This window comes from Apostichopus japonicus, chromosome 16 (genome assembly GCF_037975245.1).
Source record: "Apostichopus japonicus isolate 1M-3 chromosome 16, ASM3797524v1, whole genome shotgun sequence".
NCBI lineage: Eukaryota > Metazoa > Echinodermata > Holothuroidea > Aspidochirotida > Stichopodidae > Apostichopus > Apostichopus japonicus.
Window position 1 is genome coordinate 24,559,621 of NC_092576.1, and position 24,487 is coordinate 24,584,107.

Here is a 24,487-nt window from a genome sequence, read left to right on the forward strand (position 1 = left end):
ATATACCTCTTTAACTATACTTTGTAAATATTATTGCTATGGAGATGGAATTCTTGGGCGTGAGCCAGTGAAAGTCCGAAAGTTGGTGCTTATGTAGGTCAGGCAGGATGAAGGAGAGATAAGGGGATATGGGGGTCAAGAGGGGTTAGAGATGTGTGTGTGTGTGTTTCTACAGTGTATGCTATATGTACAGACTACTTGTGATATTGTGTGAGAGGAAGGGAGTTCACTGTGCACTTTGACTTTGACTTGGATATTGGCCTTGTGATTGTTGTGCTGGCTGTTGGGAAAATGAAGGGTGTGGCTGACTGAAGTGACTGCAAACTGATAGAGACCTGAGAGATTGAGTGAAGGAGTTTGGGACTGGAGTAGTGAAGGAATAAAAGTCACAGAACATTATAAATATTCTCTATTCTTATCTTTGGAATTCACGCTTCCGCATGAAACTTTGCAGCTTTGTCGGGACTAAACTAACATCGATCCTCTACTCGACAGTCTCCATCTAACATGGGCAACCTGCATGCCAAGTATATTGGATGCCAATGATACGGGCGTTATATGAATGCAGCGCGCACACATACACACACACACACACACACACACACACAACAAAACATATACATACTCACACACGCCATAACGAGTTAATAGGTTGGATAGTCATTGCATATACCGTCACAAACTTGCAAAAACAAAGAACTGGCAGTACCATGCACTTCGTAGTTTTCATTTATGCAATAACCGAACGAAAACATAAAAAAAGTATTAAACCTATAAATCATAAAAAAAACCAGTGGCGGAGCTATGGGTATCGGTCAAGGGGGGCGAGAATGGTCTGTAGGGGCGCTTTCGACACTATCTAAGCGGAGCGCCACCATAGGCTGGCGCGGAGCGTGCAAAAAAAAAAAATGAGCAAAGATACTCCGGATCGACGGATATGACCCTTTCATGGCTTTGCTAATTTTCAGATAAACGAAGAATAAATATAGGTGTCATCGCCAACAAAATGTGACAAAAGTCAATAGGTAGATGAGAGCGCAATAAATAAGTCAATGATCGCGAATAATTAAAAAGTGGTAACAAGCTGAAAAGGGTGCCAGCAGTCCATTTGAGTCCGTCGGGGGGGGGGGGGGCATCCGCCCTGACTGTATGGACACTCCGCCACTGAAAAAAACATTGACGAAATGTCACTCAAATCAAATGAAAAATGACGAAATGGCAGTTATTCACACACAGAGGCGAGAAACGTTGTAAGAATTAATGATAGAATCGCACGATCAGCTGAAAGCTTTCATCATATATCAAATGTGAGGAATGTGTAAGTAAAAAATTCTGTGTAGGCTTAAAGGGAGTGAAGACTCGCGCACAAAGAAACTTCTGATGTCAGTAATCTGTCCTAGTTTCGAATGAGGTGTAACAGAAGTGCTAGATACCACCATCGATCCCAGAAAATACACACACAGCTTGCTACCATTGGTAATTAGAGGCACTGGTATACAGTCAATATATGCAGACACAGTCAATAACCACAACACAGTGTACATAGCAGCGATGGACATCTCAGCAGGGAGTTGTTCCGTGGAACTCCCTGGTCTCAGGTCCAGATTAAAGATAACAAGGTATCACGTTTCATTACTGTCTACATTTTGTAGCGACAAGAAGAAAACTTCATTTGCAAGCAATGAAAGTTAACATTTTTATCGGAGGGCGGCACGCGGTTTGGGTCTTTAATTCCCCATTCTGGCACGTATACCTTTGTGCTTCAAAATAGCTTTGAGACATCAAGAAATATCAGAAAAACGCAGAGTATTGTCCCATTGGACCATACATAGGGCGGAGCCTACAATCTAAATACATTTGGCAAAGGTGGTGGGGAAATGACTCTATCAAATCCCCCACTGATTTAGATAGCTGGCACGAAACTGTGCGGATATGCCACTGGAAAAAAAATGAATTTGGATTTTACAAAGGATTAGGTATATATTCTTGTTAAGACCCTAGTATGAACATCCTAGTGTACAATTCTTTTTTCACAAAGCTATTTTCCCGTATCTATTTGCTGTACTGCCCAGAGAACGCCTGTGGCAACGCTTCACATTGATACCAGGGTCTTGCACATTTCTCCCAAGCTATCTTATGTTTTCCTTTGATTTTGGCAGATTTGCTTCGGAAAAGCGAAGAAGCCAATCAGGTTTGCCAATTGGGCCCACTTCCTCCAAAATGTTTATTCAAGCCCTGCCTCTTGCAGTGAACAATAACTTGGCCTCAGATTGGTTTGTACACTGAAAGACGGTCGCTAATTACTGTGGAAGGAACATGACACGCAATTTCGTGTTAACAATATGAATACAGATTTTGTGGAGTTTGCATAAGTTCACCCCCTGTTTGGAAAAATGTCCAAGACGTTTGTATCGGACAGATCTTCGGGCATGTAAAATGCAGTGGGCAAGCACATTCGTGGTAGACAGAAACGGACTCTGAGGCATGTTCAGCTTGCACGCGAGAAAAAGAGTATTACAAACGACTTGGTCAAGACTACTAAATAGAACCTTATAGAGACAGTGTTATCGGCCGTTGTTTCGGAAAATCAACGTGATTGGGATGAATTGTTCCATCACGTTAACATAGCGTACCACGGAAGAGACACCCACTGTAATGATGTTAGGAGATATGAGATATCGTGTTTACAAGCGAGGCGTCACACACACACGCACATAGGTGTGTTTTACATTCAGACCGTGGACCCCATTGTTTTGTCCAGTGTTGAAATCCACGTACCCTAATCTTAACAATACCCCATGCAATAGAATTCTTTCGAGGATTCTCCACCTGCATGAACGCATAGGTTACGATTATCATCAAAACCAAAAACTGGATATGGTAGCGAACAGTTTCAAGTGTATTTCTTTCTTAGTCAACCGTGGGAATAACCGAGGGGGGAAAACTTGAAGGCCAAAGGTGCAAAGGGTTAAACACCTTGATAGAGGAACTTAGGGAGGGGGGTATATCAGGCGCGTATCCAGGGGGCGTTGGGGGCGCGCCCCCGGGTAAGAAAAAGAGGAGAGATAAAAAGAGAGAAGAAAGAGGGAAAAAAGAGGGGGGGGGGCAAGAGAAGGAAGGAGAGGAAGGAAGGGAAAAGAAAGAGAAAGGGAGAAAAAGGAAGGAACAGAAGAAAAACGCTAAGACACCGGGAAGAGAAAGAGGAACAGTGACATAATTACAGTGCTGATCCCTATTACATAGACAGGGTAGCCAGTGACGGATCGAGGATTTCGGAAGTGGGCGTACGCCTCAGCCTACTCCTTACACCGACAACTCCATTTTTGACGTTTCCATTTTTCCTCTCTCACTAATGTATATATATATATATATATATATATATATATATATATATATATATATATATATATATATATATACTATATAGTATATATACTATATAGTATATCATGACGCGTGTGTGTGTATGGACGCCTTAAACAATTGTAAAATTGTGCTATGAAACCAACTGTGTCTGGTCTTGACCTCGACCGAGTCGTCGGGGAACATGACGCATTTTCGCTATAAGCCTGTATGCCATTAACCTATATGCGACTATATGCGAACTGCACTAGACATATGTCATTCGATTCAACACTGTCATGCAGAAATAACATGTTATACAACGCGAACTGAGTGCTAATTGTTAGCCCACCCCTAATATACCGTAACTCATACAATGAATCTAAAAATAAATTCCGCATGCGATTTGAGAATTGAGCACATTTCCTGTAAATGTCATGTAGTCGATCCAAAGGCGTATCATTGCCGGCGGGGGGGGGGGGGGGGACGCACCCATCACTTCTTGAGATTGTTCCCATCTGCATGAAAACGCGCGCCCCACAACCCTACGCCCACCCCTCTAATCGCTTCCCGATAAGTTACGAAACCAGACCCATCATATACAAAAGTCTACTTGGATTATTTGTTCCCTGATTTTTTTGTGCAAACGCCCATGCATTTCCCCAAACTAAATTTCTAAACCATGAGATCTAAAACTTAAGGAGGTTTGGGAGCACCATTGGGTCTGGGAAGTGTTATTTCCGGTGATCTGGTACCTATATTTGCCAAAAATTTCTTCTACGCTACGCGCGAACCCATGGTCACAGACACGCGTCCCCACCATTATCCAAGACTGATGTGCGTCCATGCACCAATAAATTAACTGTGTCTGTATTTTCGAAATTTCCCTGACAAACAATTTTAAACGTGGAGGTTTTTCTGTATTGGCTGTCCATAGAAGCAATTTTGTGCAATATTATGGGTATGTTTTGAGGTGAATTTTTTATTTCACAAGAAATGTGAATTTTCAAATTCTGAACGAATAATAGGCTTTAAACCTTGAAAAGTGGGACTGACGGGTATTGTGGGCCGCGACGTTGAATCACCTACAAAAGCATTGATCCACATGAGATGCGATGAGGCCGAACATGATGGGTGACTGGTGATAATCTTCAAAAAGGTTATGGATGGGGAAAAAATATTTGGAAAATACTTGGTTACTCAGGCAAAAGTGAACATCTAGTAGGTCATTTTCAAGCCCGAGATGTGCCATTTCCGGTGATCTTGGGGTGTCAAAACCAGAAATTTTCTTGTACGCTGCGCGCCAACCGATGGTAGTAATTCGCGCCCCCCCCCCGGGTTAGAAAATCCTGGATACGCCCCTGTATGTTATCACATTATGACAGTAGTTCACTCAGCCAAACGTTTTTTCTTTCAAGTACGTATTGAAAGTCCTTTCCTCGAACTATATTCTTTGCACCTGTTCCTGCAGATGGAATATATATACAAGCGTGCCAATGCCCTTAAGCATAATAAAGCGCCAGGTTTTGGCTGGAATACTTTCTAAGTTTATATGCTAAGTCCGCATGTCATGAACTCGTTACCTTGTTCTCACATTTAACACTGAATGTAATTCAAAGTGGAATTCCCCACTAAAGGTTGCCAAAGTCATCCCTTTATATATAAATAAATATATATATATATATATATATATATATATATATATATATATATATATATATATATATATATATATATATATTATATTATTATATTTATATATATATATATATATTATATTTTATATTGTCAAACATGGGTTGGTTAGTGACAAACCAAACCACACTGGAAATCATAAATAAAATTATATTAGTTGTAAGACATTTCCCTAACCTCATTTCAATAACACCCTCCACAAGTTTGTTCAAAACAAGATAACAAACTTATTTGCATGTAATTCTCAGGTGGTTATATAGTTACCCTTCTTCCGTAAAGATCTGTCGTCAAAATCTAAATCAAAATCTAAATCTATAATCAAAATCTGTCGTCATGTACACGTCATCGGTTAACCGATCTGGTAAAATCAAAACCAGTTCGTCTGCTTGGGAACAGAACAGTCGCTAATAAGTACTCATAAACGAAGGAAGCTTAAAGTAGTGTTCGGCACAGACCAGATACTTTGAGGAGAGTCATGGAGCCCCTTAAAGCAATCTCATTTTTACTTTTCGCTTTGTCCTTAACAGGTAAGAAAAACGTTTGAAAGAAATTACAAACCATCTAATTATAAACTACTATTTTGGGGGGGGGTTAAATCATGTGATATGGTTACTTTTATCAAAATATGTAACCTTACGTAGCTAACTAGTGTATGCATAGCTTACTATGGTGCTTGACTTAAATATCGGGTAAAAAAGCCCAACTTGTAAATTTGTTGGAAGTACCGTTAAGTAGATGTTAGCTACCCAAAACACTTATTCTTGGCATCTTTCAATTAAGTCATCTGTTGGTCTCGAATTTAATGCAAAAATCACTGCTCGAGAATCAAAAGGCTTGGGTGTTAAGGGGGGGGGGGAGTCGGGATACTCGCCACTTTTATTAAGACGTTTCTATCGTCCGGAGGTGTGTGTGAGTGTGGGGGGGGGGGTTGTATGAGGTTACACTTGGGAGGAATCTTGGTTCGACTGGAGGGTGCTCAGATGCAAAATGGAGTTTCTAAAGCAATGTTGAACCGTCAATTGGTTAGGTTGTTTACCTCACACAAACATGTTCAGAATTTATTATATAGTATGCCGTACCGTAAATTGGATTTTTTGTTGGCAATATCATATCTCTCATTGGGAGGGGTGGGTGGGGGCTGATCCATTTGTTCCGCCTCATTCGAGGCTTAACTACATGAGTACAGGACTCATTTTCGCATCGTATAGTTACAAAAGATGTTTTTAAAAACTCGGCTAATATTGCAATCCATATAGCAGCACGAAGATTTACAACAAGCACTCCGCACAACATTGAAGTTAAGCGATTGATAAGTGATTAATTTAATTAACTAATTGCATCATAGCATTAGGACTATACAATAATTCACTAAATTTGACCACTAAATTTGACCCTGTCTCGTTCTACACGCGCACGTATACCCTCGTAGTTATGAGTTTTCCATGTTCATAAATAATATTAAAAAATCAGGAACTTGAATTCAAACGGAATTAAATGAGGAGTTTCGATTTGGGGAAAGGAAAACTTTGAATTGTTATTGGCAACAAAATTGGCCAATACATGAAGGATTTGTCCGAAACATTCTATCCATAGCCTATATGTAAGGTCAAAGCAACATAATTGGACCACATAACTCTCTCTTCGAGGAAGTTCCTCTGGACTCTCACCAATATCAAAATGTCTCTATCAAAAAATCACTCCTACATGTATATACGCCTACAGTGGAATTACGACCTTCCTTACCGGTTTCGAACCTCTCAATGGACATTCAATCAGCGTCCATAACCTAGTGGTTAGGGTGTCCGCATATAAAGCGAGAGGCCCTGGTTCGAATCCCGTTGGAGGCTGGAAGGTTTTTTCACTGTTCTTGATGTTCCAACTCATTACGATTTCAATATATGTATATAATATATATACACATATATATATATATGTATGTATGTTTGTATGTATGTATGTATATATATGCATATATATATATATATATGTATATATGTATATATATATATATGCATATATATTTGTATATACAATCTTTCCTTCTCCATCATTATTATTCTGAGGTTCGTTCACGTATTGAGACTATCCACGAGTAGATACGTTAATTGTTAAACTTGCTGAGTACTGAAGGGGAATATACCTTTTTTTGTAAAGTCAGTATATTGTGTAGGCAAGATTAAGGTTGACTGACGCTCTTTGTGGCCTTTGGAGTCGCTGAAGGAATATTATGGCATTGTATCCTGTCAGTATATCAACCCAGTGGAGCGAAACGACACATGCACGCCATGTGGAGAAAGAACAATCCAGTGTTGGTGTAGTGTCGCTGAATAAGTTCAAAACTATGTCTCTTTAGAGGGTGACGCTGAATAGGGTCAAAAGTAACTCTTGGAAGGTAACAAATCAACACAACTACTGAAATATTTCAGTCGAAATTAAAAAAAAAAGAAGAAGAGCCCAAGGGCACTGTGGTTCCTTGCTTGGGGTATATGGCAATACACATAAAATTATCAAGCAAGATTGGGCTCAAATAGTCCAAGTAATTGTGGTCCTACATGTTCCTATCAAGTAACCAACACTATAGCCAACACTTTTGCGATCACAAAATGTGATCGGATTTTTTTATCAAAAGGCACTTTTGAGATCTAAATATGGCGTCGAAAATGTAAGAAATATAAGGGAACTACAAGCGTGTCAACAGATATGATAACATTGGTGACCTCAGATGACATGACCTTTAAGTTTCAAAATGTTCCACCACCCCATTCACAACTTTTCCTAAAATATCAACCATGTCCCACCTTGGCATTCAGATTTAATTGCATTAAATGTCAAAAAATTAACTTTGAACTTGTATACATAACTTCACACACAAAGGTCACCCGGAGGTCAAGCAATTGACATTTTTGATCGGTGAGACCTAAATAGAGCATGACTGTAAAAATTCAAATATTTTTTCTTTGCCCATTTTCTCTCCCCAAAATACTACTTTTTTAACATTAGCTGACCTTTGGTGACGTTGGATCACGTGACCGTTAAGCTTGAAATATTCCCCTATACCATTTGCAACTTGTCCAAAAAAATCAACCTTGTCACACCTTGGCACTGGGAGTTATTGCATTAAATGTGTGAAAATTAACTTTGACCTCATACGGGGATTAACCCATTGACATTTATGATCAGAAGGTACCTTTAACATCTGAAAATAGCATCGAAATTGTAAAAATCCCCAAAACACGAAAAGGTCACCAGAGGTCAAATTGAGGTCAAGGGTCACCCAGATGCGGGTCGACAATTGGATTACATTGAAGCAACTCCCAACCCTAACGGACAATTTGATCTTGAGTTATCGCAAAAATACTAGTTTTTTAACATTAATTGACCTTTGGTGACCTCGGATCACATGACCGTTAAGTTTGAAAATATTCCCCTTTACCATTTGCAACTTGTCCAAAAATATCAACCATGTCACACCTTGGCAATGGGGGTTATTGCAATAAATGTGTGAAAATTAACCTTGACCTTGTATAAATTCGCACACGAAGGTCACACGGGGTCAACCCATTGACATTTATGATCAGAAGGTACCTTTGACATCTGAAAATAGCATCGAAACTGTAAAAATCCCCAAAACACGTAAAGGTCACCAGAGGTCAAATTGAGGTGAAGGGTCACCCAGATGCGGGTCGACAATTCAAGTGGATTACATTGAGGCAACTCCCAACCCTAACGGACAATTCGTTCTCAAGTTATTGCAAAAATACTAGTTTTTTATCATTAATTGACCTTTGGTGACCTCGGATCACATGACCGTTAAGTTTGAAAATGTTTCCCTAACCAGTTCACAACTTGTCCCAAAATATCAACCTTGTCGAAAATTGGCACTGGGAGTTAATGCAGATTTAATATTTTTGGTTTTTGGACCATAACTGACCTTTGGTGACCTTTGTGGGCACCAAAAACAATAGGGCACACCTTCTCCATATGGCGGATCTATGGTCCAAGTTTGGCCTAAATCCAACATTCCCTTATTGAGATAGAGCGTACCCAAGCAAGTGTCACAGATGCACACACACATACACGCACACACGCCAACCTGACTACATGGGTTCCTTTTGCTAAAGCAAGGAACCAAACACTAAAAAAAAGACAGCAGAACAGGTGAGCTACAATAGTTTTGCAAGTCCTGGACCTCTTGGTTACTTACTGCCATTTCATGCCGTTCTAAAACCGTTCCCATGCCGTTCAAAAACCGTTCTCAATGTAATTGGAAGACAAACTAAAACGAATGACCGGATGACAATTGACAATATGTACAGGGTTAATTATCATTCGCGAATGACACCGAATGACACCTAATGACAACGAAGGACGGTGGTGAGAAGAGATAGAATGATTAACGGAGTGGAGTAAAAACTGGATTTTTGCGATTTTAACCCCGATTTTCCGATTATTTGGGGAAAATTTTCGCCAGGGAGTTAAGGTGCGTTCGTATCTTGTCCGTACTTTACTAGATCTGTAAGCCACGTACTTCGCGTCCACTCGGTTTGTGTGGCTTTAATACACCCACGAAGTCTGAACTGTGATATCCGGTTGAAGCAAATGTCTGTGGTCATTCACTGTCATTCGTTTTAGTCAACGCAAGTTAGTGTGTACAACATATTGTCATTCGTTATGTGTAACGCAATTGTCATTCATTTTAGTAACACCCTGTAATTGTTGCTTAGAACATATTTATTAAACTATAATACGACTAATAAGTCATTCAACTGGAACGGAAAGGTTGAATATGTTCAGTTCTAGTTGTTGTTTTTTGTTTGGCAGCGTTACTAATGCTTTCATAGTTTCTTTTAATGAGCGGTCTTTGGTGACCTGATATTTCCACATTGTCATACACTAGTGAGGCTATTGCCGTTATAGACAGCCTACATTCGTTGAGGCTATTGCCGTTTGACAGCCTACTTTCGCAATACATAATTCCCCTATACACTTATAATACAGTACATGTTCGGTTCAAATGTTAAACTTGTGTGGTCCGAAGGTTAGCATTTTACTATTCCCCTTTTATATGAATGTCCATCAGAAATTCTGTTCGTCTCACCGGGTGAGCAGGCGACCGTTGAAATTATTCAGTGCTAACAGCATCCAAGCATTACACATGCAATTACATCGATATCTCCGTAAATAAGCATTGATTTATCTAAATCACCACGTTGCTTTATAATAACCATTACAGTACAGTTTAATTTCGGTGATACGCCTGGGGAATTCCTGCTGGTCTTATTTTGCCGGTCAAGATGAGCGTGTTAATAATTACAAGTTGATACCAGACAGATAACCTATATTTTTTTAGAAATCAAATTCCGGTGTGATTTTCCTCTCTGTCATCAATTCAGGTCATATTGTACACAAGTTACACAAGTATCTAGAAAGCATGTTAAAGATATTATTGTAACTTGGCAGGACTTGAATTGGTGACATTGAGTAGAACCATAAGACAACTTTACATAAGGTTACATTCAGCAACAGGCAAACATCATTCGACGATCGTTCCGCGTTCCATACTAAAAGTGGCGGTAACTCATTGTGTTAATTTGTTTTGTAAAAGCTACACAGTCCTGTTGTATAGTATATATGTATAGAACCAATCAGCTAAATGAAGACATTTGATGTGCATGCAATTAGAGAAGTGAAACTTTTATTACAAACATGTATAGTGGTTTGAATCGGCTATGTTCAAACAATAAACATTTGAACATTAAATTCATATGGTGAATAGTAGAAGATTTGTTATTCCATTCAGACGTGTACAGTGTAGGATGTGAATTGAATATTATAAAGAACACAACGATTTGATTAAAGGCGTTGAAGACTCGCCCCAACCGCGTGCCGCCTCTAAAAAGTGCAAGTGAAGTTTTGTTCTTGTTGCTACAAAATGCAGACAGGCGATACCTTGTTATCTTTTATCTGGACCTGAGATTAGGAAGTTCCGTAACAACTCCATGCTCGCTGCTATGTTCACTGTGTTGTGGGTATTGACCGTAGATGCATGTATTTACCGTACACTAGTGTTTAATTAACGACGGTAGCAAGCTGTGTGTGTATTTTCTGAGATCGATGGTGGTGTCTAACACTTCTGTTACACCTCATTCGAAACTAAGTCAGATTACCGGCATGAGACGTTTCTTTGTGCGCGAGTCTTCATGCACCCTTTAACCAAACATAGTTACCATGGAGTGCTCATTTTGCTTGTGTGTGTCTGTGTGTGTTTATGTCATAATGTACGTGATCCTCATATAGCGCTTTTGAATTTCTGATCTATGAGTTCGTCATCATTCACAAAACAATTATCGTTACGTCTTCTTTTGTTGTCGAGTAGAGGATCGATGTATTAGTATATAGTCCCGACAAAGCTGAAAAGTTTCTTACGGAAGCGTGGAACTCATTTTAGAAATCCAAAAGATAAGATGAGAGAATATTTCTAATGTCCAGTAACTTTTATTCTATCACTACTTGTATCCGCACACCGTGAGTTCCAAATCCTTCACTCAATCTCCCAGGTCTCCATCAGTTTGCAGTAAGCCCACTCAGCCACACCCTTCATTTTCCCAACAGCACAACAACACAAAAGCCAATTCCAAATTCAAAGTGAACTTACTTCTTCTCACACAATATCATATAAGGTAGTCTACAAATAGCGTATACACTGTAGAAAACCCACACACACCGGCATCTCTAACCAGGGCTCTCTTGATCCCGGCATCTCACCCTTATCTCTCCTTCAACCTGCCTGACCTCTCTAAGCACTAACTTTCGGACTTTCACTTGGCTCACACCCAAGAATTCCATCTCCACAGCAACAATATTTACAAAGTATAGTTAAAGAGGTATATTATAGAAATAGAAAGTTGACACATATAGAATGTTCATGGTTATAGAATTAGATTTTAAGTTTGTTCTCGACATACGTCAATTTATTTTTAATAAGAAGCATTGTTTCTGTAATGATACGTGAGCCCCCCCCCCCTCCTCAATCCCACCCTCAGCCCCTCAAGTTCATTGGTCAATAGTCGTGTATGCTTTATGTAGTATAAGTTCACCATATTCTGCCTTCACTCCACAGATGCTGCTAAGTGGACCTATGAACGGGGAGCAGCGACTGGTAAGTGGATTGTAAACAGAACTCACACCCGAACCGAATTGTACAGTTGCTTATAATAGCGTTTTCGACTTGAATATATTGCGCATTTATATGCATCTGTGTTATAACATGATAACACGTGTTATGCTAGAGGCACATTTTATTGCGGCCTGTGTTAAAAAAATATATAAAAATAGAAAAAAATAGAAAAAATAAAATATAAAAAAATATTTTATATTATATAAAAATAAAAATAAATATATATATATAAAAAAAATATATATATAATACCACTACGATTTACTGTATTGTATCTTTCACATATCTAGCTCTCGCATGCTCCCAAAACATAACACGTGTTTGTGTGTTATAACACCCTGGCATATAAATGCATAATATGCTACACGTTAAGAACAAATATAAGCTCACACCTTTTCGGCTTGGGTGGAACTCAACGCTTTTATCTGATTAAATTATGATATTGTTTATGAAATTGCAGTTATATATATTATGTTACTATATACATGCAGTTAAGAAATACTGCAAATTCAAGTTGACAAAAGAACCACACTTATTGAAAGATAATGATTGCCGGTTCAGGTCACAATCTGCATAGTTTGACTGTTGTAGTCAGGTGCAGTGGTTAGAGCAATAACAAAATGTAGTTGTCGAATTCTTGGACTATATGATTACGTTATAATCGTCATTGGTTCACCTGCTAGGGGTCGACAAAGGTCGACCCATTATATTCGTATGCACAGTTGTGCAAACTGGACAGTTTGTTGAGTTGCTATAGGCCTATACTAAAGATAACATTATCAAAGAAATATGAAACCATGGTCAATCTTAGAATGAACAAGAGCCCAAGGGCACTGTGGTTCCTTGCTTGGGGTATATGACAATACACATAATATTATCAAGCAAGATTGGGCTGAAAAAGTCCAAGTAATTGTGGTCCTACATGTTCCCATAAAGTAACGAACACTACAGCCAACACTTTTGTGATCACAAAATGTGATCGGATTTTTTTATCAAAAGGCACTTTTGAGATCTAAATATGGCGTCGAAAGTGTAAGAAATATAAGACACCTACAAGCGTGTCAACAGATATGATAACAATGGTGACCTCAGATGACATGACCTTTAAGTTTCAAAATGTTCCACCACCCCATTCACAACTTGTCCCAAAATATCAACCATGTCACACCTTGGCATTGAGATTTAATTGCATTAAATGTCAAAAAATTAACTTTGGACTTGTATGTAACTTAAAACACAAAGGTCACCCTGAGGTCAACATGTTGACATTTTTGATCGGTGAGACGTGAATATAGCATCAAACTATACAAATTTCAAACATTTTTTCTTTGCCCATTTTCTCCCCCCATAATACTACTTTTTTAACATTAGCTGACCTTTGGTGACCTTGGATCACATGACCGTTAAGTTTGAAAATATTCCCCTATACCATTTGCAACTTGTCCAAAAAAATCAACCTTGTCACACCTTGGCACTGGGAGTTATTGCATTAAATGTGTGAAACTTAACTTTGACCTCAAATAACTTTGCACACGAAGGCCAAATGGGGGTCAACCCATTGACATTTATGATCAGAAGGTACCTTTAACATCTGAAAATAGCATCGAAACTGTAAAAATCCCCAAAACACGAAAAGGTCACCAGAGGTCAAATTGAGGTCAAGGGTTACCCAGATGCGGGTCGGCAATTGGATTACATTGAAGCAACTCCCAACCCTAACGGACAATTTGTTCTCAAGTTGTCCCAAAAATACTAGTTGTTTATCATTAATTGACCTTTGGTGACCTTGTATCACATAACCGTTAAATTTGAAAATGTTCCCCTATACCATTTGCAACTACTCCAAAAATATCAACCTTGTCACACCTTGGCACTGGGAGTTATTGCATTAAATGTCTGAAAATTAACTTTGACCTCATATAACTTAACGTACAAAGGTCACCTTGGGTCAACTTATTGACATTTTTGATTGATGAGACCTAAATTAGAGCATCAAACTATAAAAATTCAAACATTTTTTTCTTTGCCCATTTTCTACCCCCAAAATACTAGTTTTTTGACATTAATTGACCTTTGGTGACCTCGGATCACATGACCGTTAAGTTTGAAAATATTTCCCTATACCATTTGCAACTTGTCCAAAAATATCAACCATGTCACACCTTGGAACTGGGAGTTGTTGCATTAAATGTCTGAAAATTAACTTTGACCTCGTATAACTTCGCACACGAAGGTCACACGGGTGTCAACCAATTGACATTTTTGATCGGAAGGTACCTTTGATATCCAAATCTAGCATCAAAACCAAACATTTTCTTTTTTGCTCGTTTCCTCCCAAAATAAGCACATTTTTTCTAATGTGACCTTTGACCTTTTGACCTTGGTTTCAGATGTAGTTTAATCTCCTGATTCCAAAAAACAAAACGAAAAGTCTGTACAACCGTCCTAACTCCGACCGAAAAACTTTGACCTCATATAACTTCGCACATAAAGGTCACACGGGGTCAACCTATTGACATTTATGATCAGAAGGTACCTTTGACATCTGAAAATAGCATCGAAACTGTAAAAATCCCCAAAACACGAAAAGGTCACCAGAGGTCAAATTGAGGTCAAGGGTCACCAAGATGCGGGTCGACAATTGGATGACATTGAGGCAACTCCCAACCCAAACGGACAATTTGTTCTCAAGTTATTGCAAAAATACTAGTTTTTTATCATTAATTGACCTTTGGTGACCTCGGATCACATGACCGTTAAGTTTGAAAATGTTCCCCTAACCAGTTCACAACTTGTCCCAAAATATCAACCTTGTCGCACATTGGCACTGGGAGTTATTGCAGTTTTAATATTTTCGGTTTTTGGACCATAACTGACCTTTGGTGACCTTTGTGAGCACCAAAAACAATAGGGCACACCTTCTCCATATGGCGGATCTATAGTCCAAGTTTGGCCTCAATCCAAAATTCCCTTATTGAGATAGAGCGTACCCAAGCAAGTGTCACAGACGCACACACACACACACACACACACACACGCCAACCTGACTGCATAGGTTCCTTTTGCTAAAGCAAGGAACCAAAAATGAGGGATGGTCAATGCGTGTTAACGAAGCTTCCAACTGCTGAATGAGTGTTAATAGTAGAACACTGCATGAGAACAAGATTTGACCCTGGGCTTAGTGAAAGAATCCCTGCGGATTTAAAATATACGTATATATATATATATATATATATATATATATACATACAACATATGTGATAATATGTTGTAACTATTCCATTGGCGGTGATGCATGGGGTTGACTGAGTCAAGGGTATTCTATATCTCGCGTGTTCCGTTCACACTTAAAGGCATGTTGTAACAATATTTACCCAACACCGTTGGGTACACGTACAGCCTATGCTATACTATATAATGGTCGAGCGAACAATGGCGATGGCGCAGTTAGTAACGACACCTATATCAACTATGAGGTCGTGGGTATAATCCCTGGGCTGGCTAAAGTGAGGTGTGTCTTCCAAATTGTAAGAAAAAAAAATCTTAACCCAACATTGGTTGCTACTTATATATATATATATATCCAGTGTTGGGTGTAAATTAGAGAACATTATTTCAAACGCCAGATACAAGTTTATTATATAGATATGGGGAATGTTAAACAGAGAGAACAACATTCAAAGTCGAGTTGTACCCCAATAATTTAATGTAACATGTCGAATTACCTTTAAATTAGTAACACGTTCTTATGACGTCAGAGGACTGCGGTCGGTGACGATCATTTTAAATCAAGTAATGTTGTGTAAATTCTGAGAAATATGTCTGGAGTGAGAAGTACCTTGCTTTGTATGAGCAACAAAGAAATACATGTCTGTCGTGGAGAAGAAAAAAACTAATTTGTACGAAAACTTTTAAGGTGCTGTCGAAATGTTAAGACTTTTTATGGAAAGATAGATAACATTCAACAAACGGTTAATTGTTCAGTTATAATATTGTTAACCATTGCCAATTACAAAACTGATCCAATTGGTTGAATCTAATAAGTGAGGTATTGAAAAATTTTGCTGCAAAATGATGTGATGATTATCTAGGAGAAGTCATTGATTGAAGAAGAGGCAAAACAATAAATTATTGATCAGTAAATATATTCCACATGCAGATGCAACATTTGCAACAAAACTTATGATTACATACGATCGCAACAGAATGTTATTATTTCAACATTTTACAGCAAAATGATGAATTGCAACAATATTGCAGGAAAAGATCTTCACATGGACGGCAACTTAACGTTTCTATAAGTGTGTGAACCTGCTTCGACGGAGATAGGAATGCTTCTGTGTTTTTGTGGGTAATATCATGAACTGGCTTGGTGATTTGGTCTATGTGATTTGCTATTCAATATATACATATACAAACCTTAAAGCAGCATTTTACGTTTGGTCGCCGTTTTCTACTTTTTTTGACATGTCCATCGAGTTTTTTACATATATCAATCACGAAACAGCAAACTAAGATATTAACCAAGTTTTTTTCCTGCCAATAGGCTATCGTTAATTGGCGAGTAATTAAGGATACTGGCAGATAATAAGAAAAGTGTCCACGACAAATTCCACATTTAAACTTAATCGCATACAGTTCCCAAACCCACTAGTTTGAATTCAACCATGCAGGTTTAGTTATGAGCCGTTGCTAAAAATAGATTCAAGACTTTGCGTTGGTACAACCAGGGAGTTGTTATGGAACTCCCTGGTACAACTGCCATATAGACTGTACACAAATCAAGATGGTGTTGTATTACGTATTGGTCAATGACGTTCGCAGTGTTTAAATATTCATATTATGGGCGAGGTTTACTGGGATCCTAACGGAAAATATCTTGGAGAAAAACAAAGTTGAAAGTTGCAAATTTTTCTACTTTTATGCCACCATTTGAAGTAAGATTTATATAGATAGGCTAGTTATGTATGTCGTTATGGCATAGTGGAGTCAGTGAGGTTGAGAAAAATCATAGAAAAGGACGCAAAATGCTGCTTAAAAACAGCCAGTCAGATGGGACAATTTCCTAAAGCTTATACTATGCTATACTGTCCTTTTATGCCATGCTGCACACCATTCCTGTTATTATAGAAACAAAATGCATGTTGTTGTCTATACAGCCTATATAGACAAATACGTTGATCAGAATCCGTATTTCTTACACGATTTAAATTACATAACGGAATTTGTATTTGTGTGTGGACTTAGCAAATGCTTTCTAAAAATCAATGTTTTAAAAGAGCTACACATAAAAAAATTTGACAAACATTGCATTATTTGAGATTTGACGGAACTATATATATATACACCCCTCTCTTCTGCTACAGGCCCGGCTAATTGGGGAAATGTCTCTGCAGAATGCGATGAGCGGAGACAATCTCCGATTAACTTCGTACATGAAGACACCATCTCTGTATCATGGAAACCATTCAAATTTAAAGGTTACAATACTAGTACAGGCAGTATACCGAGAATTAACAACATCGGCCATACCGGTAAGTAAATAAATGGTATATATATATATATATATATATATATATACATATACATATATATATATATATATATGTGTGTGTGTGTGTATGTGTGTGTGTGTGTACTGACTTTAGGAACTGATTCAAAAATTTAAATGCTAAAATGATGAAGGATTAAAGCTTGAAAAGGCTGAGACTACCTCAAATGCTATGGCTGACGTATTTGACTTCATGCAGAGTGCCACGGAGGGGGGGGGGGGGGTGGGGGATACCAAATCGGCCCTTTCTTTTCAAACAGCATAAGTAATAGACTGTTTTGAACTTGTTTTAAAACACCCTTTGCTCTCCGCATTGAGTTTTGTTAGATATTTTAGTAGGGAGCTTAAGTTAGGCGTCTGTTTGTAAATACAATGAATAACAGCGAGGGGGGGGGGGGTGGTGAAAGTTATCTTTGTTTCCTAATCATCTGAGACAATGGCGGAAGTCGGGGGATTATATATAGGTTAACCTGTGTGTGTTTTAAAAAAACTAGTTTCAATAGTTTGAGTTGCATAATTTGTTGACAGCGATGATGGATTTGGACGGATTCCATTCTGTCTCTGAGGGGGGTCTTCCAACCGAGTATCAGGCGCTCCAGGTACACTTTCACTGGGGCAAGACAGACGCTGTAGGGTCAGAGCATACTATAGACGGAAAACAGTTTCCATTAGAAGTAAGTATAGATAACACAGGCAAACGATACAGTATGGATCCGACCATACCCCTCCCCACCCACCCCTTCCCCACCCTACTCCCTTCCCCACCCACCCCTTCCCCATCCCATCCCACCCCTTCCCCACCCCCAACCTCATCCCCCACCTCCTTCCCCACCACCTTCTCCAAACACTGTAACACGTCACCCCTGCAGACCTTGAACATATATCGACATGACATGTTTGATTTCATGAGGGAATTACCCTGATCATCCCAATACATAATAGTATATTATCCCAATACATAGTAGTATATTATCCCAATACATAGTAGTATATTATCCCAATACATAGTAGTATTGTAACGCTTTCGCTTCGGTGTGTACGGTGAAGTACCCAGTTGGCAATTGAGGAAGGGGGTTGTAGAAAGAGACTCGAGGACACCGTTGAAAAGAAGTACACTAACAGTGCATTAAGAGTTTAAAAGGTATAATTAGATCAACAATGTACCTGCCGTACATCTTTCGTAAAGCATAATAAACAAATAATATATACAGAAAGTAGAACAATAAAATCTAAACACAATAACAAGGGCGTCATACATGAACTAGCCCAAATATGTAAGCTGCCTAGCAGAGCAGCTAACTATAGGCGCTGCGTCAAAGACAACGCAGCGCAGGCACAACGCAACTAATCTATAGGTACTGCGTCAAGGGCGACGCAGCGTAAGGACAACGCAGCGCAGCTAACGATGAGGTTCGTCAGCCCGCGAACCCTACGCTGCGACGACCTTGCGCAGGCACAAGCAGTTACGCAGCGCAGCTGCAGAGTGCATTACTCGATTCTCTGCACAAGCCAAAAATAATCTAAGTCCCTAAAACAACATACCAATTCGGCATAGTTTTTGCCGAGCAAATTACACTAAATGTATTGCAACTTAATGTCTACAAACGCTCCTTGGACGACATTATAAATACCCCCGTGACTGTATAGAACCCTATGCACGATTTAATTAACCAATTATGAAAAAGCCAGTGAGCTTGACAAGCGCCATAGCCCAATGACAGCCTGTCAACGCTCTTCACAATACTGTACGAATATGAACTAACCCCGCCCCACTGTCTATGCACCCCTAACAGTATATTATCCCAATACATAGTAGTATATTATCCCAATACATAGCAGTATATTATCCCAATACATATATAGTAGTTGAGCAACGATCAAAGCAGCCCAGACTGGTCCTACACTGTATATCTTTTTGTATAACGTTACGGTATGTGTTATATTTTGCAGATGCATATTGTTCACTACGCATACATACGATTCAATGGATCAGACATTGACGCCGTGATGTCCGGAGATCCAGATGCACTGGCCGTACTCGGTGTGCTCTTTGAGGTCAGACTATCAATCTAACACGAAAAACCAGCCGACTCGGATCAAATCTAAATCAATCTAATCCAATCCCATTTCGCATAGACTATTATTTCCCACCGGCGCTATGAAGGGCATACTAAGAAAGATTTAACTACCCTTCATTAGCCACACTAATTCCAAGATTATGTCTAATATCTGACATTACACATCGACAATTGATTTCAGTTATGATTTTTTTTTTATCATGTATGTCTTTAGGTCTGATTGTCTGCCTATATGCAGGCTGGCTATTATGCTCATGTATATGTTTCCGTTTGTTAAAGTTTGTTATACATGCTCACGTCAATTGTTCTGTGTTCGATGTCTCTATAGTTTTGAGTTTAGTCCTTATTCCATTTTCAATTTCACAGATAGGGGAAGAAGACAACGAAGAGTTGGCTGAAATTATAAAGGGTTTGACTGAAATTACAGCTGAAGGTATACATTATCGTTTACACCGAGAGGACTGCAGTATCGTATACTGCTGTGTAGCGCTGTGGTTTTCTTGTTAATCCTATGTGACCGTCCTCCCACTATAACATTTGAAAAATATGTTAAAAATGATAATATGACAAATAATTATGATACATCAGCGTCCTACAGGATTAGGATATGTCCGTCATCACTATACACCACATGGAACGGTCTTATATAGAGAATGAAAGAGCCATATCCGATAAAGGACGCCAATTTGTGTATGTGTATGATTATTTATGGTCGGTACACATATAAACTTTATACTATATTGCTCAATAATTATCAGTCAAGGCGACTGTTAAGAAAGAAATATAAAACCCTTTTTAAAAAATGCCTTTATTTTCTGTTTATGTGTACATGATAAAATTAAATGATCTTATATAGTATAGACCGACATGACCTCAAAGTATTCATGAATAACAGGAGAATATGCAGTTAGGCACTTCTCTTTATTATCAACTGTGTAGAAACTAACTGACTCCGTGTATAGTCAGACTTGACTCAAGTCGTTTTTTAAGTCAAAAACATTGTTTTATCTTACAGGCCAAGCTTACGACTTTCAGGAGAGTGTATCGTTGATCGATTTGCTGCCTGAGGACAAATCTTCATTCTATCGTTACAACGGATCCCTGACTACGCCAGACTGCCACCAGATTGTCACTTGGACAGTATTCACCGAAACAGTGCCCATCTCACAAAGCCAGGTACGTCATTAAATATATCTAGCGTCTTTACCTATGTATAGGATATATCCGTGATTACTATACCACACGGAACAGTCTTTACCTATGTATAGGATATATCCGTGATTACTATACCACACGGGAACGGTCTTTACCTATGTATAGGATATATCCGTGATTACTATACCACACGCTGCAGAAACGTCAGTAAGCAATTTACAGCTATCATCAAACCACTTTCCCTCATTTAAACAATTCATTTGCTAACTTCCTTACCATGGACTTATCACTCCTCCATGGAAATAGTTTGGCAAGAACAGAGCTTCCAGACAAAATTACTTCTACGATTTGTCAGGGTATTTTAGAAGTACGCTTAACTCGGGGTCGATATATTGTCAAACCCCCCCAAAACAATGAAGAGATAATAATAGAACGAGAGAAACGTATCATCAGGCCCGCATTATCCATCTCTGTGAGATCAATATATCATAACGCGAACTCAATCTAAGATTCCGGAGGCTCCCAAATATTCCCCACTGAGGACTGCTGGTGGTATGGAAACAAATGCTGCTTGGATGGTTGTGTGTTAGTAACGACGAGTCTTGAATCTCGCTATTACTATGCAAAGAATATAACACATATATAAACGAGTAAAGAACGAGCGCTGAGTCGGATTTTGTAATCTATTACTACAATCAGCCATGCTCGGTACAGACAATACATCGGCATGAAGACCTCAATAAGTATAGAAAAACATGTACTTTAAGGACAATGGTTAGGCCTACAAACGAGGCCTCAATACCGAAGTATAGAGTCCTATAACGGTACGTGGAAAAGTGTATAAAAGACGTATACAAAACAGATACAAATACGACCAAAATGGTCGGAGCCAGCGCTACTACCGAACCGAATGATTCAGAACGGGAGCGAAGACTGATTCTCGAGATCTGATTCAGCTGAGCTGATGAACAGACGTCATGTGACCTGTGATACTTACGTCAATGTCCACATGGAAAGCACGTGTGGCTCAATACAGTGACATGTAGCCTAGATGAAAAGATATGATGACCAACGGCATGACACTATTCTTTGTTAAATTCACCCCATACGGAACTTATGGTATCATACTACATATAAATGTTCCATTCACTCACACACTTAACTGTCAGTCAAAGTATTAATATGCTAGCTATCAATCCTTGTATGTAGACGTTCTTGTATCACACACTCTAGTACATTCAGTATACAATACATCATTTCTGCATATATACACTGCAGATATTGTCTACGATATGACGAGGCCTATTAGACAGTCGTTACCACGAATAGGTTGCAATCTGCCATCTATCTCTGTAGTTTTGGTCTCCTACACACAGGCTATGGTATGATGATACTATAGTTTGATTATTCTTCGTCTTGTTACCTGCAGATGGAACAGTTTCGTGCTTTGACAGAAGGTTCTGGCAGTGAGGTGCATTCGATTGGCGATGCGTTCCGCCCAGTCCAGCCGGTATACGATCGAGACGTCTTCTATAACGGAGCCGTGCTCACTACTATACCATCGCTAGTCCTTGTTATGGGGTTAATAATGATACACTTAATACCATGAGAAGAGTTTATTTTTATTACTACAGCGTGGATCCTTTTAATCTATGGTTTTTTAATCTTCTTTATCATACATCTTAACTTAGCTACGGGGAGACGGAGAAATGACTCATATCGATGCCGGGTTCTAAACATTAAGACCATTTTTCTCATACGTATTAATATCTGTAACTATAATGTGGCTTTGGTATAATAATCAATTCTATTTCTATGTGTGTGTTTTCATTACTTCATTTCTTTTCTTTAGCCTCTTTCTTATTATCGTGCCAGAGTATATTGGCAAATGCTCTGTTGACGTCAGATTTGTTAATATATATTTGGTGCCATGGTTACCTTGAACTTCTTCTTTCTCTACTGAATATAAGTAAGGTATACTTTCTTTACAAATGTTACTTTCAGATAATCTACCTCGTCAGGTGATGATTTTGATGCACTACAATTTGTATATGGTGAATACTTATTTTTTTAATTTATTTTTTTGGCTAAGGGGGGGGGGGGTTGGGGTTGAGGGGGGGCTTGACGTATTTCTCAACTGGAAACATTCTGATACACAAAACTAGCCTAATAGTCTACACGTAATAACCCATAGAGCTATAGTAAACTTCAAAGCCGTATACACGTCTTTATGTGTTCTGTGGGATGTGCAAGAATAACGCCAGTAATGTAGCACAGTATATTGCAAGAACAGTACAGTATGTTGCATGCATAGTACGTTATAATGAATAAGCAGTAGAGTACGGTAGAGTATATTGTATGTACAGTACGGTATATTGTACGTATAGGATACACAGTGCAGCGTTATTGCATGCAAAACACATGCAGTATATTGCATATACAGTACAACATATTGTATGTATACACAGCGCAGTGTTATTGCATGCACAATATAGTGTATTGCATATACAGTAAAACATTGTGCGCATGTACACAGCGCAGCGTTATTGTATGTACAACGCAGTATACTGCATATACAGTTCAAGATAATGCTTGTGCAGTGAATTGACCTATTGAGTTCTATGCCGTATATTCGATTACATTATGGACGATGGATGTGTGCCGAGAGATTGGCTTCGGTCAGCCTCCATGGCTTCTTTCGCGAGTTCCTGCTTGCGGGAAGATCACATATACATACATACATACATACATACATACATACATTATAGCCTATATATGCTCCGGTATACTAAGTACAGTGTCCTTGTTTATAGTACTGTATATGATAGGGAATACACAGTAGTAGTATTAGATAATTTTAATTAAGCCTTCAAGCAAGTTGTTTTTATTCCAAGATTAGGCTTTTTTTTTTAAACACAGTGCTAGATCTAACGTTGATTAGTTTAAATTGGGACATCTGTAGAAATTTTCCATGCGACGGCATACATATTCTAATGCAACGCAATGCAAATATTTTAATGCAAACGTATAACAATATACAAGAAATTTAATGACATTTTATTGTTTTCGATAATGCTATCAATATATGATGATATATATTTTTGAATCTCAGATATGCTTGAGAAATGGTAAACTGTATGTTATCTTCATTCGAATATATAAGCCAACATATACAAATGTGGATATTTTGGTAAATACATCATTATATGAGGAACCAGCTCTGCTTTGCTCTATTGTTCTTCTTCTGTGTTTTGTTCACCTTATATGCAGCTTCAAAATAAATAAATATTATTGAAATAAATAAATGTGTTAAATCTCCTCAGCCGAAATCACTGAAGTGATTTTGGTTACTGCGTCAGCCTCTGAACGGTTAAAGGGACGGTGTTCCCAGTAACATTATTGATAGCATAATCAATGCCCATATCTATATTCCTGAACAAGTCACGTAGAAGTAACATATAAAATATAAGAAGTGAGTTTCAGCCATCA

General features: G+C 38.6%; 1 protein-coding gene and 1 long non-coding RNA gene across 2 annotated transcripts; one reads left to right on the forward strand and one right to left on the reverse strand.

Annotated features, from left to right (window-relative positions):
- Nucleotides 1-5,403: 5,403 nt before the first annotated feature.
- On the forward strand, nt 5,404-24,216 carry LOC139983026 (carbonic anhydrase 1-like). The gene is made up of 8 exons (XM_071996347.1): nt 5,404-5,564; nt 12,158-12,196; nt 17,581-17,748; nt 18,294-18,439; nt 19,716-19,820; nt 20,210-20,276; nt 20,859-21,019; nt 22,428-24,216. Exons 1-8 carry the CDS (start codon nt 5,513-5,515, stop codon nt 22,605-22,607), a joined length of 918 nt encoding a protein of 305 aa, XP_071852448.1. The 5' UTR covers nt 5,404-5,512; the 3' UTR covers nt 22,608-24,216.
- On the reverse strand, nt 14,541-15,296 carry LOC139982802 (uncharacterized). The gene is made up of 2 exons (XR_011798359.1): nt 14,732-15,296; nt 14,541-14,684 (listed from the first exon to the last, which is right to left on the reverse strand). It is a non-coding gene; the product is annotated as an uncharacterized lncRNA (long non-coding RNA).
- Nucleotides 24,217-24,487: the final 271 nt, after the last annotated feature.

Excerpts from the sequence above, each read along its gene's own strand:
- LOC139983026 (XM_071996347.1), top strand. The coding sequence starts at position 5,513 with ATGGAGCCCCTTAAAGCAATCTCATTTTTACTTTTCGCTTTGTCCTTA. Across the intron at positions 20,277-20,858 it reads GACTGAAATTACAGCTGAAG|GCCAAGCTTACGACTTTCAG; the intron begins GTATACATTATC and ends TTTATCTTACAG. Across the intron at positions 21,020-22,427 it reads TGCCCATCTCACAAAGCCAG|ATGGAACAGTTTCGTGCTTT; the intron begins GTACGTCATTAA and ends TGTTACCTGCAG.